At 45.8% G+C, this 14,798-nt stretch overlaps 1 protein-coding gene across 2 annotated transcripts in view; it reads right to left on the reverse strand.

Moving 5' to 3' along the window:
* SLX9 (SLX9 ribosome biogenesis factor) overlaps nucleotides 1–14,798 on the reverse strand; it is a 46,527-nt gene that overhangs the window by 964 nt on the left and 30,765 nt on the right. For both annotated transcript variants that reach the window (XM_065750650.1, XM_065750651.1), the window contains exons 3-5: nucleotides 8,883–8,951; nucleotides 6,487–6,640; nucleotides 1,007–1,075 (exon numbers count right to left, since the gene is read on the reverse strand). In XM_065750650.1, the coding sequence (XP_065606722.1) occupies nucleotides 1,007–1,075; nucleotides 6,487–6,640; nucleotides 8,883–8,951 (292 nt within the window). The remainder of the gene's footprint in view (nucleotides 1–1,006; nucleotides 1,076–6,486; nucleotides 6,641–8,882; nucleotides 8,952–14,798) is intronic.

The following is a 14,798-nucleotide window of genomic DNA, read 5'->3' on the forward strand; positions in this document are numbered from 1 at the left end:
CAGATTCTGTACTTGCATGCTCATCTACTGACTCTTGTTTATTGCTCAAACACAGAGGCCTCCTACGTGCAAGACTAGTTCAACCTCATGGTAGGGCATGACAGTTATCTCTGTATACTTGGTCACAGCTGGTTACTGTGGAGATCTTCTCTTAAAAGGCAAGCAAGCAGGGAAAGACAAGAACAGAACACAATGAGTACAAAAATAGGAATGTGAGCTTTCATGTAAGTCACTTTCATTGTGGTCTGTCCATCTCACTCATGCAGACTTCTCAGCTCTCCATACCCCTGCCAGACACACGTCTCCTTCCTCCCATGTTGCTGTGGATCAGATCAGCAGAGCACTCTTCATCTTGCAGCAGGCAGCTAGTTCCCTCCCTACTACAGCTCTCCATAGAACTGCCAGACACATCCCAGAAGCAGTGATCATGAAAAGCAAACACTGCCCAGTCATAGAGCCTAGCTCGAGGAGAGTTGCACTAATGGGAAATGAAGTACCTGATGCCTTGTGGTAGCATAAAATATCCAACAGATTGTACAAAGGAACAAGGAGTTGCTAGACTCTTTGTGAAACTCCAAGAATTATTCAAAAGTACTCAGCGTTTCACTTTATAAGAAAAGGTTTGGCAGATGCCAAGGCACAGCAGGATTCTTTTCAGTGCAACAGGAAAATCACACTCTTCTTAAGGAACAAGTGCATCTTCCTGTGCTCTCTTAAATGTTCTATGAGAGAGAAGTAAAAGTGGGCTGAATCCAGCCAGAACCGACTGAGTCTGGCAGGGTTCTGAATAGGACACCTGCAATATCCTGCATCAAGTAAAGGGAAAAGGCTGTATGGAGAGGTTGTGTGATATTCATCCTTGGAGACACTCAAAGACCAGCTGAAAAATGGCCCCAGGTGAACCTGCCTAAGCAGTGGACCAGATGATCTCCAGAGGTTCCTTCCAACCTCAACCATTCTGTGATTTTGACCAAGAACACTGGACATCTGATAACTAGGAACTTACAAGAGCCGTTGTTTCTGAGCTTGTTTCATCATACAGAAGTCCGCTGGTTCTGCCTTTGCTTTTACATGCCTGTGGAGAGAAGAAACAAGTGTTAAGTGTTGCAGTGGAGAGGTAATTTAGCAATTGCTGTTGAGCTGGAAAGAGTCCAGTGACTCCTCATCTGTCTTCCCAGAAAGTATAGGTAATCATCTTGAAATAGCAGAATGGCCTGGGTTGAAGAAGACCTCAAAGTTCATCAAGTTTCAACCCCCCTGCAGTGGGCAGGGCCACCAACCACTGGAGCAGGCTGCCCAGAGCCACATCCAGCCTTCACTAAAATGCCTCCAGGGACAGGTATCCACAACCTCTCTGGGCAACCTGCTCCAGTGCACCACCACTCTTTGAGTGAAAAACTTCCTTCTAATATCTAACCCAGATCTCCCCTGTATTAATTTACAACCATTCCCCCTTGTCCTGTCACTGTCAACCCACGTAAACAGCCACTCCCCCTCCTGTTGATATGCTGCCTTCTACTGGAAGGCCACAATGAGGTCTCCCCAGAGCCTTCTCCAAGCTAAACAAGCCCAGTTTCCTCAACCTTTCCTCACAGGAGAGGTGCTCCAGGCCTCTGATCATTTTAGTGGCTCTCCTCTGGACTCGTTCCAAGAGCTCTGTGTCTTTCTTGTGCTGGGGTCCCAAGGGCCTGCATGCAGTACTGCAGATGGGGCCTCACAAGAGCTGAGTAGAGGGGGACAGTCACCTCCCTCTCCCTGCTGGCCACCCCTCTTTTAATGCAATTATTTCCATAACCAGACTTTAACGGAGATGCAGGCTCCTTCCATCACGCACTCATGACAACTCGAGTCATGACCAAGTGGGCAGGAGGGAAATGCACTATCTATATAAATAAAACTTGTATCATTTAGCCCTAGAACTTCAGCTGATAAACACCAGATGATTCAAGCGTTATCTCTAACGTCTAGGTCAAACCTATACCATTGCTTAGAGAAAAGGTCCCACCGAACTTCCCACTGGTCATGTGACATCCCTGCACATCTCAGTGTTCCTTGGTAATACTGCACAGCTTCAGCATTTACATGTGTCATTCACAGGCACTGAAAGGGAGCTACCAGCCCTGCTGCAGGACTCACAATGTATAAGGCTGTACTTACATTTTCAAAATGGTAGTGCTCCTTTCTCCTTGGGAACACACAACCTCTTTGAGTGTAAGTTAGCTACCGTGTGCAGCTAAGGCATAGCAGCCAGCACAGAAATGCACTCTCTGCACCCATTTCCTATTGCTGAGAAAAGTCTGAGGAGACCAGAAGTATAATCTCAGGCACTGAAAGCACATGATGCCTAATGCCAAGCAGCAACAAAAATCTACAATGAAGCCAAGGGACATGCAGGAAGGGCAGTGGCTGCTTTTGGGACGCATGCAAGAAAGGAAAATACTTGGAAAGCTGGTCAGCAGGAAAAAAAGCCACTGAACTAGAACAGCAATGGCATGGTGGGAGCTGGTGGATAAAGCTTCTGCACGAAGAAGGTCTGAGTTCAGAGAAGAGTAAGACTCTAGATGAGGAGGGCTCTGCCTGACTAATGAAGGACAGCACAGGGTGTTGGCTGCTTTGATATTAGTGCCTACAGCTGCTCCTATGAAAGGATTCCACGACACAGAGCCTTGGGCAACACAGTAGAACTAAGCAAAAAGGCAGGAGCCTGGTCCCCCACTGAACACTAGGCTTCCAGCATGGCCAGAGCAGGACTGTACTGTCCCTGCTTCTGAGTGCATGTGGGGGAAAAAACCTTCTATTTTCCTCTCTGACCCTGAATCCTTTTATTCTTCAGTTTTTACATTCTCACTTTTCTCTTTCCCATCTACCCCATGTCCCTCCACTCTGAACAGTTTCATCATCTCTCTCCTCTTGATCACCTCCTCCTCATCTCTCCCTCTGCCCATCTGGACCATTTTACTTTCTTCAAGAGGATCCTGGTGGACACAAGCTGCTGAAGGATTCTCTCCTGCTATTCGATTTCCCTCCAGCTCAGGATAATGCCAAAGCTCCCTGCCAAACCAGACATAAGCCATCAAGGCAGATGTATGTCAGCAGCACCCAGCTCACATCAGGACCAGGAACTCAACATCCACATGCTGCATACATACTTGTCAGGCCCTTTTGAGGTCACCCTAGCACTGCCAGTGTTACACAACAGATCCAACAGCAGATGAGGAAAGAGCAATCAGCAAGAGCAGACAAATAGCCACAGGGCTTGAGCAGCTCCCATCACGCTGCTGCACCCACTGGTATAGCAAGACAGAGGCAGAGCAGGAAGTATCTGCTTTCTTTGCATTCATTAACCACTTGGCATAGGGATGGTTTCCTGGTCCCTGTCCTGGTTTGCCTGGATTGTTTGGACTGGTCATGGTAGCACAGAGGAAGCTCTTCACAAGTTGTACAGCAATCTACCCTCATCAGAGTAGGGGTTTGCTTTTAGCCACAGCACTGCTTTAAATGGTTCCATGCTACTTGAAGGCTTTTCTTTGCTACTCTGGCTCTGCCCCACTGGTCTGACATGCCTGAAAGGCTGTTGCATGATTTTCCCACACCAAGCCAGCACCAGCATGCTGCCTGCTCACTGGGCTTGTGAATGGTAGTCCTGCTTCATTACACTTCATTGCCTTCATCCATTATAAAACCAAATTAAACATCTCTGTAATGGAGTCTTACCCAGAAGGAGATCAAACTCCTGGAAAATCTCATCTTTTATTCATAACACTGACAAACCATTCTAGTACTACCCTTCATTTATGTCACGACTAAAACCATTCGAAAGCTTCCTCTGATATTTCAAACACTTAAGCACACACATGCTCATGCAGTACAGGAAGCCACAAGACAGTAAGTGGACTCCTTCCATGGCAGAAGAGCACTGTAGCTCCTCCATGCCAGGACTGAGGGAGACAGTCCTTTGGTTACACATCACAGGCCATCTGGGTGATACCAGCACTAAGCTCCCACATCTGCTGTTCCATCTGCAAATGGTGCTGACCCATCTCTCAGTTCCCAGCCAGCACAGGGCTTCTCCACCTTGCCTGTTGGGCTTTCTAGATATCCGAGCCTTGCAGCACAAACCCAGGCTTCCAGCAGGAGACTGAAGCTGCCACGCTCCCACAGAAGGATCTGAGTTTGTAGAGAGGCAGACAGCACTTCTCTGAGGATGTCTCACTGCAGATGTGTGCAAGACCACCAAAACCTTCCATGACTACCACACACTCTTTGCCATAAAATGTATTACAGAACAGTGAAGGGGCTGTAGTGAGTCAGCTGAAAGGATCACTTCAGCTAGTATTCTGCCTTGAAGCAGCCTGCAGCAGATGACCAGAGAGGGGCAAGAACAAGGAAAACATATGGCCACAATTGTGCCAGCACGTACAGCTCATGGATTTTGAGTTGGTTGCAGTTTATATACATGAAGCAAACCCTCCACTCAGCTTTCCTCACTGACTTTGTGGGTCACACCTAAACCAGCAGCCACAATACCCCGCTGCAAGTAGTGCAGCACAGAGAGCTTCCTGTTTGCACTGCATCTGCAACTTGCCAACTTTTATTGGTGACCCTTATGTCTTACAATGGAGATGAACTATTTCCTAACTACATTACACTTAAAATATTATATTAGTATATTAACATTCCCAAGCCTCTTTGTCTCCAACTCCTACCCAGGCTGAGGACCCCTCATCTCAGTAAGTGACCCCTCACACAGAAGCTTGGCCAGAACATTCAACATCTGCCTCTCGAGTTCTACTCTATCTTTCGAGGTAGTCCACAATTCCAATCTGCACTGACACTGTGTATTTCTACTGTGGAAAGCAATGCCCAAAAGAAGCAGTCAGCCTGTTCTCTCTCCCCCTGTACATGCTTTCTGCAAACCATTCCTTCACACAGCCATGGTTTAACTTCCAAAGCAAACAACAAGGAGGGAGAACTGCTTCTAAACACAACCTGGAGTCCGATGCCACATATGGTTGTCACATTATTGCAGAAAGAGGGCAAAACACAGGCTAAGCCCTGGCCTAGGACTCCACTCAGCCAACTCCCAGTCCTTTGCAGTGCTCAGTGTGAACTTTTGCTGTTCGTTGCTGAGAGGAAAGACTGACTGAATGGCCAGATTAAAAAAAAAATGTTATTCAAAGAATTAAGAGCCAAGTTCAGAAAGGAAATATTTTCCCAGCCTTAGATACAAGATATGTAGTTGCTGTTTGTCTGAAGGGTGACTTTCCAGAATAACAGCAAACTCCCAACTCAGTCATGCTCTGTAGTAGCTGGGCATTCCACCTGGGTCAGGGTTTCTTTCTGGGGTACCCCACAACTCACAAGAGGTTCCACGGTCATTTCAGCCTTCATCTTCAACCAAAAAAGAGGGTGCTCTGCCAGGCAGCCTTATACTTGGCTAAACTCTAATCAAAATGCTTGCTTAATATGATCAAAATAAGTCTGCAGTTCCAACCCCTACTGAGTAAGTGGAGACGTGAGGATTTGTTCATCACACAGAGCTCTTTTATTCTGCACTGGAAGATGGAAAAGCATCTGCAGCACTAACTGAGCAGCCAGGCAGAGCGCTGCACTGAAAAGGAGAAAACACAAGGGCAATCAGAACACACCCTAAGGCTGGCTGGGATGGCTGAAGCGTGAGTGTCAGAAGATCAGAAATAGCTCTTCTCTCTCAGTACAATAAAGGGAAAAGAAAATTCATCTTATACTCTCATCCAAAATCACGTTCCAAGCCAGCAGGGTGAACAGAGAGTCTGCCTAGAGAGTAAATCTCTGCTCTAACTGCTTGAACTGCTTTGGGAAGAAGCCTGAAGGTCTGGAAGGACAGAACACCAGGCTGCATCATAGTCAGCAGCTCATGCAGGAAGAGGGCAAACAATCCTAGCAGGCAGTACTGTGCTTTGAATCCTAGCTCTCCAGATCTGCTCCACTGTCACACTGCAGTTAGGTGAACTTGGGAAAGCCATTAACCCCACATTTGCCACCTGACAAACAAGAATTAGTCCCCTTTGAATACTACAGATATAGCCTCCTAGAAAATGATTTCTCTTATTGCAGCAAGCGCCGTTAGCTGAAAATGTCAAGAACAACCTTCATTATAAAACACGTCTCAAATGCCAATTTCACAGGTGAGCTCAGCAGCATAACACTCTGGACACTTGTGTATCAGTCCTACCACTGAGAATATCCAGTCTTTCCCAGTCTGACTCATGCCAAGTCTCCTCAAAGCAATACAGTTCTTCTCATAAACATGGATTCAGAAGGCACATTCAAGCTTCTTCCAGCAAGAATAACAAGGAAAAAAGTGAAACGTAGTTAAGAACAAGGTCCTGTTTTCCTAAACGTGGGTCCCAAGCCTGTATTGCCTGGAGCTACAGGCTGAGCAGAAGGGTGCTTTGACCTGCAGAAGGAGGGAGATCATGCAGCCCATTACTAGGAGTCACATACCTCTTGGATGGCTTCCTGCCCTCGATACCTGCCTTCAGATCTGAGAGCTCAGGCAGGGCTTCCATCAGTGGCTGCATGTCTCCCACAACAGGTGTTGCTCTTCGTGTTGCTTCAGCTTTTTCCTTCTGCTTGGTTAGCCTTACACTTTCTATTTCTGAATGAGAAACAAGACTTTATTTGGGTAAGCAGAAAGTTTTTCAAATAACTGTCTCCTAGGAGAGGCATACAGTATACAAAGAAGATTAAGTTAATTTCAGTTTTTCACTCAGAATTGTACAGGTCAGTGGGAGCTGGGAACAGAAAGCTGCAGGCTGCTGTGCAGTCCTTGAGGCTTCTCCTCACAGCAATCCCTGCCAAGAACACAGCTTTCCATTCTGCATCACTTCTTTATTTGGTCTGGCTTTATGAAGCTGACTACTTCAGTGCTTTCATAAACTGTATGTGCTCAAAATTTTCAGACACCTGACTCTGCACAAACATCCCAAATTCTTTTCCTACAAAGTCTCTGGTGTCTGAGGAGCCATATGATGCACATATTTTGAAATGTGCATACTTCTGATGTTTGAATCATTGCACATTTTTTTTCCCTTTCTCTAGTCTCTCCTACAATGATTTATTGGAACTAAAGAAATCTCCAACTTCTGCACTTGCACTACTGGGCTGAACTTTAGTTCTCAGGGTCTTGGCATCCAGTGTCAAGAAAACAGTCCTGGGATAAGAAAGAACAACAAACTCTTGGGAAAATTTAGGAGAGTGCAGATTTAATGGTAATAACCATCTTTGCAGACAAAAATGAAATTTTCTGTCTTGGTATACTCCCTAAAGAAAAGCCCACACATTATATTTGTTTTCCATCCTGTTTGTAGCTTTAGAGCAAAAAGAGGAGAGAAGAGGCCATTGCAGGGCCAAAGCAATATACCTAGTACTGAATAAAACTGATGCTAGGAAGGCATATATACAAAGTGATTTAAAAGAGCATAGGAAGCCTGCTACTAGGCTTTTACCTCCAAAGCAACTGACTCGGGCTTTGGGAGCAGTGCTGTCACCTACCTCCGGGAGCATGCCCTCTTTCTCTCATAAGACATATATGAGTCCCATGCAGTCCTTTTATTGTCAATCCTGTATCACAGAAAGCTGTTGAGTGCTTATCTTCCTCTACAGCTTCTGGTACCAGTCATGGTTAGACACAGGCTACCTGGCCAGGAAGATCTCAACAGGAAGATCACCCCTCCCATGTTCCCTCAACAGTATCAGATACACAGACAAGGAAAGATCTGTATGAGCACGGAACTTTGTAGTCCTTACATCTGGCCTGGAACTTGCAGAGATTTGTTTTTCTGCTCAACAGTGACACTACACTGACTGCAGATGTCAAAGAGAATTTGGAAGTTGTTGGCTGATAATAATGAAGTTTCCTTAGCACTCAGGGTGTTAAATTACCAGCCAGAGACACCTTTGTTGTGACTTGTGCAATCACAGGCTGATGGACTGGACCTCAAAGTGCAGTGAGAGCTCAGGAGCATATGGTGCAACAGAAAGCCACATTGCTCAACCCCCAACACAATCTGTCAGCAATTCTGTTGGACAGAAAGGTGCTAGGGGAAAAGCCAGTCTCAAGAACAGCTCCAGGTGGTGTAAGGAATCCCTCTGCCACTCCCCATGCTGCAGCACTATCTCAGAAGCTGACACAGAGGTCTGTGCTCCTGCTGACAGTGGAGAGATACTAGCCAGAAAGGGGATGATGCTACCTGCTCCACGAGGAGAGCAACAGCAAAAAACACTGGAAAGGTCCCCATACAAGACCACCTCTGACTGCCTGGCTCCCACTGGCACCTGCAAGTGAGTCCCACTCACAGCTGCACAGAGAAAGTAAGACCTGACCTTTAGACTTGACCTTTAAGGATTATTCAGGACACTGCTGAACTTTACCACTTTTCTCAGAAGCCTGGGATTAGCTGGTGAGGCTCAACTCCAGGCTGTCCTACATCCACAGAAAGTTGTCCAGCCTATTCTGCAACTGCACAGCTGGCCATAACTCTACAGGAGCCTGAAAAGGTACAAGGAACCTGCTAGACTTATACTGACATGATATCTTTCCTGAATAAGTTTTTAAGTAGTCATATTGCACGTGGAGGAATAAGAAAAATAAAAATAAAGGTTTGGGTAAAGACTCTATCTTAGCACTAAATGCTCTCTGTAAGGAGAAACAACACCTGGACGTTTTTTCCCCCCTTGCTGGGGAGCAGGCTTGAAGGTTTCTGAGAAGCATTCAGCCTCCCTGGCCCCAACCTTTGTCCTGCCACAGCTCAACATTTTCACCCACACCCCACATACAGAGGAATCCAGCAGTCACCCTCCTGAGACGCCCCCCATACAGCAGTGTTTTGGGCACTTACTCTGTAGCCATCTTTCTTTCCTCAGCTTCATTTTTTCTTTTTTTGATAGAACTGTTTTTTCTTCCAAACCTAGGGAAAAAGAGAAATGTCAGTGAGTTGGGGGCTGGCTGTGCACACCGTCTCTCTGTTGGACTCATCACAAAGACAGACCAGCAGAAGCAGCAGCACAGGCCCTGTTTCCTCAGTCCAGCTAGTTTTCTTTGAGAAATGCTTTTCAGCAGAACTCTCCTTCGTGTTGTCTGCATTCCCACAGTAACCAGGCCTGAGAAGCTGGCATCTCCTTCAGAAAACTGGCCGTGACTGCTGATCACTCTGCAGGCATCCACACAGCAAGACAAGTTGCCACAGATCTCAGGCTTTATTTCCTTGTCAGGGCTGCATGAGCAGCACGATTACATGATTTCCAAACCAAGATAAATCTAATAAACCCGTGAGAACCGATTTGGAGGGCCTACAGTTTCCAGAAGGGGAAGCAAAAAAAAAAGCAAGTTTCAATCTGAAAATACGCAGATGGATAGAACCAAGAAGATGAGTAACAGACAGTGGGCACACAAGGACAGAAGGAATGGCCTCCTGACATGGCTACCACGAGCAGCAGGCCTGCCCTCCACATCTGCCCAGGTAGCATGCAGCAGACAGTGGGACAGTCTGAAAAACACAGGCGTGTGGCTCAGGAAAAGGCTAACACACTCTCCATATTAATTTCAGTATTTCAGAAACAGCTGTTTTTCTCACTGATTCCAGTACCAAGGGACAAAAAAAATAGTTTTCACTGGAGATGCATTGCTTATACTGCAAAGTTCTATCTTTAGTGCTTAAAATGAAAGGTTTAGTCAACTTTTCTCTTGAAACATCCTGTAAAATACTGCTACAGGAATGCCAACAGAGGAATAAGCTCCCCAAATACTACTTTGCTCAACTTTGGCTATTCTCAAGCCTGAAAAGGAAAAGAAATACCCTTCAAACAAAACTCAAAGAAACTGGATAAATGAATTCAGTAGAACTCTGAAAACATTACACCCAAGACTTTTCTGAAGCTTCCTATCTTTCAGGATGAGGTAAACAAAAGCTGGATCACCACTTAACAATCCCAATGTGCGAAGATCAGAAGAAGCCTGATGGGGTGGGGAGACCATTTCAGAAGGGTAACAAAAACAAACTGAGTTCTGAAGGGCACAGCAAATCCAGCTGCTGCTTTCACTGCCTCTTGTCCCAGAAGAATATGTTACCACAATTAATGTACCTAAGAAATAAGAAATAAAACCATATCTAGAAGTGACCAGTTATTTACAAAGAACATTCATACATTTTTTTAATGGGTAAATTTAGTAAATTCATTTGCTGAGACAAAGTAGATGGAAAAATGACTGACTTACATAAGCTGCCATCAGCTACCCTCTCTCCTGTGATTTACCAGGCTCTGTGACTCCAAGTCTCTCCTTCCTACCAAGCTGTCTAAACCTTGGGGTGGCAGCCCCCAAAGTCATTCTTCAGCCAAAGGACAGCTGAGTGACAGCAGCCTGCTGCTTGCTTTCCCTGAAGGCTACTTGCCTGCAGGCGCCTGACTTCTGCTCCAGCCAGGATTAATGCTGTGCATAGCAGCAGAGATCCAGGCCAAGATGTGCACGTAGTACCCACCCCCTGCTGTAGCTACACATCCACCACAGCCAACATCCCACTATCCCTCAACCAGCACTCTAAATCCCTATGATTTCACTGCCAAGGAAGCAAGTATGGACCAAGGAGGTCAAAATGTGAATAGCAAAACTGCATCCCAGCAGTGCACAAGCAGCTGCTGGGACTGGAAGCCTCTCCCTGAGTTCTGGGCAGACCCTGGCTGTTAGAGTGCTGGCAGCTTTCAAAAGCAGTGGTGCTTTGTCCCCTTGTCTGAAAACATGCTCATTACTTCATTAGGAAAACAGTGCCAAGTGGGATTTGTTAATGAAAAAAAAACTGCAGCCAGCTGGCAAATTCTAGTAATAACATCAATTCTGATATTTATTTATTCTCCCTAACCAGCAGTAGAATGTTTAAGGAAATACAAAAGTTATTTTCTTGGCAAGAGCCCAAGCTCTTCACCAGCAGGAGGACAAGTACCAAATGCCTGCAGCCACAGCTCTGTGGGACAGGGACGGGTAGCACCACTGCACAACCCCAGGGCTTTGCTGCTCTCTGGCTGGAAATGGCTGTCTGTAAGCACTGCCAGTTTTCCAGTCTCCTTTGTGCCACAAGGCATGCAGCTCCAGCCTGGGAAGGTGACAGGAACAAGGCCAGCTCATCACTCTCCCCCCCATGCAGGGCACTAACTGCACAGAGCAGCTATTCTGAACCAAGCCCAGTACCACGCAGGAACAGCACTGCATATTCCACAGATTTTCACTAGGTGCATCCCTCCTCACCCATCAGAAGGGTGCTTTTTTTTTTTTCTCTTGCTGTTGTAAGTTGCCAAGTTGTATTTGGCAAATTCCAGTTACAACACCAAGTGCCAAAGCTGCTGGAAACTCACTGGAGAGCTGCTCTTACACAGAAGGCAGCATTTGGTTAGTTAATCAACAGAGCAGGCTGTCCCCCAGGTAGTCTTTATTTTTATTTAGACTGCAAGCACCTCTGAGATGGAAGCCAGACTGCACACACATTTTAATTATTTTTCCATTATATCAGAAGGGTTCAGACTTCAGACCGTTCTACATGTAACTTAACAAGTGCTATCACAGGAAAAATGGATTAGTAAACCCACTTACCTTAGCTGAGCTAGGTTTACACATTGTAAACTTCATAATTATTCCTTCTAGTGAGGATGTGTTTTTCTTCCCTGTGATCAGCACAGAACACCTTATATATAAACAGATGCAGAAATAGCAATATCTTTCTGCCTACTACAGTCAGTATTTGATACTGCTCCTGGTGACTCTCAAGATTCTGTCTGCATGCACAGGTACATCCACAAAACCTCATTTCTAAACAGTTATGATTTGGGTTTTTTGGTTTTGTTCTTTAATTCTTTTTTGAGGACTGCTGTCACAGTCTTTACACTAAAAATAGATACAACTTCTATATTTAAAATTCCCATTTTATCAATTCTAGGCATTCAGAAACAAGCCTAGTATAGGTATGAGACTGGGCTAACAGCTTCCCCCACGGTCTCACTTTGGACAGCACAACAAAGAATGTGAAAACATGGCCTTTGCTGGCATTTTTGAACAGATCCAGGAAATCATGCTGCTTCAAGGACTCGGTTGTGAGCAAAACCACCAGAAATAAATCTGCATCTGTACTACACCGCACTGTAACAGAGAGTTCTGCAACACTGGCATCTGTTCCACTTCTCACAAAGCTGCAGCAAAGCACCAAGTCCCCTTCTGGTAAGAGCTATTACAAAATAGCACATAGCATTATGCAGTACTCCCAGAACTCTGGTGATAAGTAACAGTGAAGCTGTTGCTGCTCAAAACACAATATTGTGGCAAATATTTTGGGTAGAGTATAAATTGAAGTTAAACAACAACAGATGTGTTAATTTCAGCCCCAGCTGCTAAACAGCAGCAAGAATGAGCATATGCCTACAGCAGCAGGGTAAATCCTCTGAAGAAGTTCAAAGTTTGCATCCAAATACAGAAGGCTGGGTGGGTTTTCTGGTCGTTGGGTTTTTTCATTTGTTTGTTTAAAACTGCACAGCATCACTTGAAAATTGCCTGCCACCCTTTTTCACTGGAAGGATCTGGGAACTAGCAAACCACAGCTGCATTTCTCCCCAGCTCACAGTGAAAACACAACTGTAGTGTGACTTGACAGGCCCATGCTGAATGCTGAATGTGACAGGAAGAAAGTCATCCAAAATATCCCCAGCATTGAGGTGCTGGCAGGGGCAGCACTCCACGTTCATCCTCACTGCCCCGTGGCTGAGCTCACACTGAGGTGACCTTGAGCTCCACTTCTCTTCCACAACCAGGGTATGTGAGACCCACACCTGAGATAGCAAGGCCAGCAATAAGGGGCTGATATTCAGCCTCTTTGCTCCCTTACTCTGCACTTGGTCCAGTGGTTGAGTTTTACGCAGCCCAAGTCCTGCCATCCTGAGTCCACTCTGAAAACAAAACTGAAGAGAAGATGACAGCCCATCATCTTCAGGGACAGGACAGCATTCACCATGGATACAGCATTTGCTTTTTATGTTCCAAAACAAGCTACGTTATTTTTGATTGTGTTTAATCATTACACAAGCACACACTTCTTTGCTAAGTGAGAAAGGCTTCCTACTTAAAATGGGATCTGTATTCCTGATCCTTTCAGTTCACCTGGTTACGTAAAGCAAAGCCTCCTATAAAACTCCACACTCAAACCTGAAGAAGCAGTGTGACTCACATCTTTGCACTTATGCTGTGCCTCTGTCAGGCCTGGGAAACGTTCCTGGGCTGTAACCAGCTACTGCAAAACCTTCCTCTGCAAAAGATTCATCTCCAGTTAGCCACACCAGTGATAGTGTATGAGGCTGCAACAGTTCCACTTGGCCAGAAACACGCAATGTGTGCAGCAGCGTGCAACAGTAAACTCTGGGGACAAGCTGTCCTCCAAAGCAGCATTTTCAGCAGCCCCAGCCACTTCAGAGAAGAGAAGCAGCTGGGCTTTCTGGGCTTTCCTCATCCCCACAGAAGCCTAAGGATCAAGTCTTCAAGAAGTGCAAGACTAGAAGTGAGACTGGAGGGTGCTTCAGGAAGCACCAGGGATATCACCATCCATTTCCTACAGGAAATGAGTATGAACTGCTCAAGTTATTCCTTAGGAAACACTAACTAGTGCAACTCTACCAGCTGTCAGGTTAGAAAGCTGGTGAACTTGTACACCAGAATTGAGCGCTACCATCCAGGCAGAGCAGCTTCCTCTGCTGTAATTCAGACACTGGTGCTATGCAAAGCCCTTAAATCCTAAGTCTATGTTGGGGGACACACCACTGGGAGCACCTCACTTCCCAAGGGTGCTCTCTCTCCTGATGTGACTGCAGTAACTAACCCTACTACAAGTTCCTCAAAGCAGCAGCATGCAGACCCCCATTGGGTGTGTACCCAATGTCTTTGATTCCTGGTCTCACTGGGAAGGAGCCCTGGTCCAACTGGATCTGCAGTTTGTTCCACTCTCAGGTCCCCACTTTGACCATGAATCCCAGCAAGCAGTTCTTTCTCCTCCCCTCCTGTACTCACACAGTTTGTGAAATAGCACAGATACTCACGGCATGAAGCAGCCTCTGTCACACGTGGTGGAAGCCAGGACTCAGACCAGCCACACTACCATTCTCAGCTCTGCCACAAACATTTCCAGCTTATTTCTTTCTCAATTTTTGCAGAATCTGCCATTTTTTCAAACACTACAGAAAAATAAAATTCTGCTTACTTCAGCAAGAAGCCTGGAAGAAATAGTTTCTAAAAAAATCCCCAGAGACCTGAAAGTTCAGGCCCTCAGCTCTTAATAACAGTGTCAGCCAAAATCCAGGAAGATAATGAACTTTAACAGGGGTCTCTTATGCTTTTCTTGTGCAAATGTGACTGACAAATGTAGTCATGCCTTTAGAACTATAAGACTATAGAGAAAAGGAGGTCAGCCATTGGAAGAGGTCACAATAACCAGCCCAACTGACAGAACACATGTAAAAGGCCTGGGGAAAAGACAGAGAGCCTACATTGCCATTAGAAGCACCCAACTTAGAGAAGGACTTACTGCCAGTGCAGAGCACACACCACTACATGGTACCGGGGTGTCTCCGCTGGATTTGATGTGGGATCATAACACAATTAGCTAAAAGATTCCTGCACAGTTAGTAGGAAAGACCAAAAATGAACAGAAGAGGTTAGACCAGATTGTTCCCTCAACAGCTGGTCAGACAGAAGAGCAGGGTTTTGTTTTGCAGTTTGTTTTCCTGGCAGA

This window comes from Cyrtonyx montezumae, unplaced genomic scaffold (assembly GCF_038088225.1).
Source record: "Cyrtonyx montezumae isolate F1298 unplaced genomic scaffold, pur_monq_1.0 scaffold_7, whole genome shotgun sequence".
NCBI classification, from domain to species: Eukaryota; Metazoa; Chordata; class Aves; order Galliformes; family Odontophoridae; genus Cyrtonyx; species Cyrtonyx montezumae.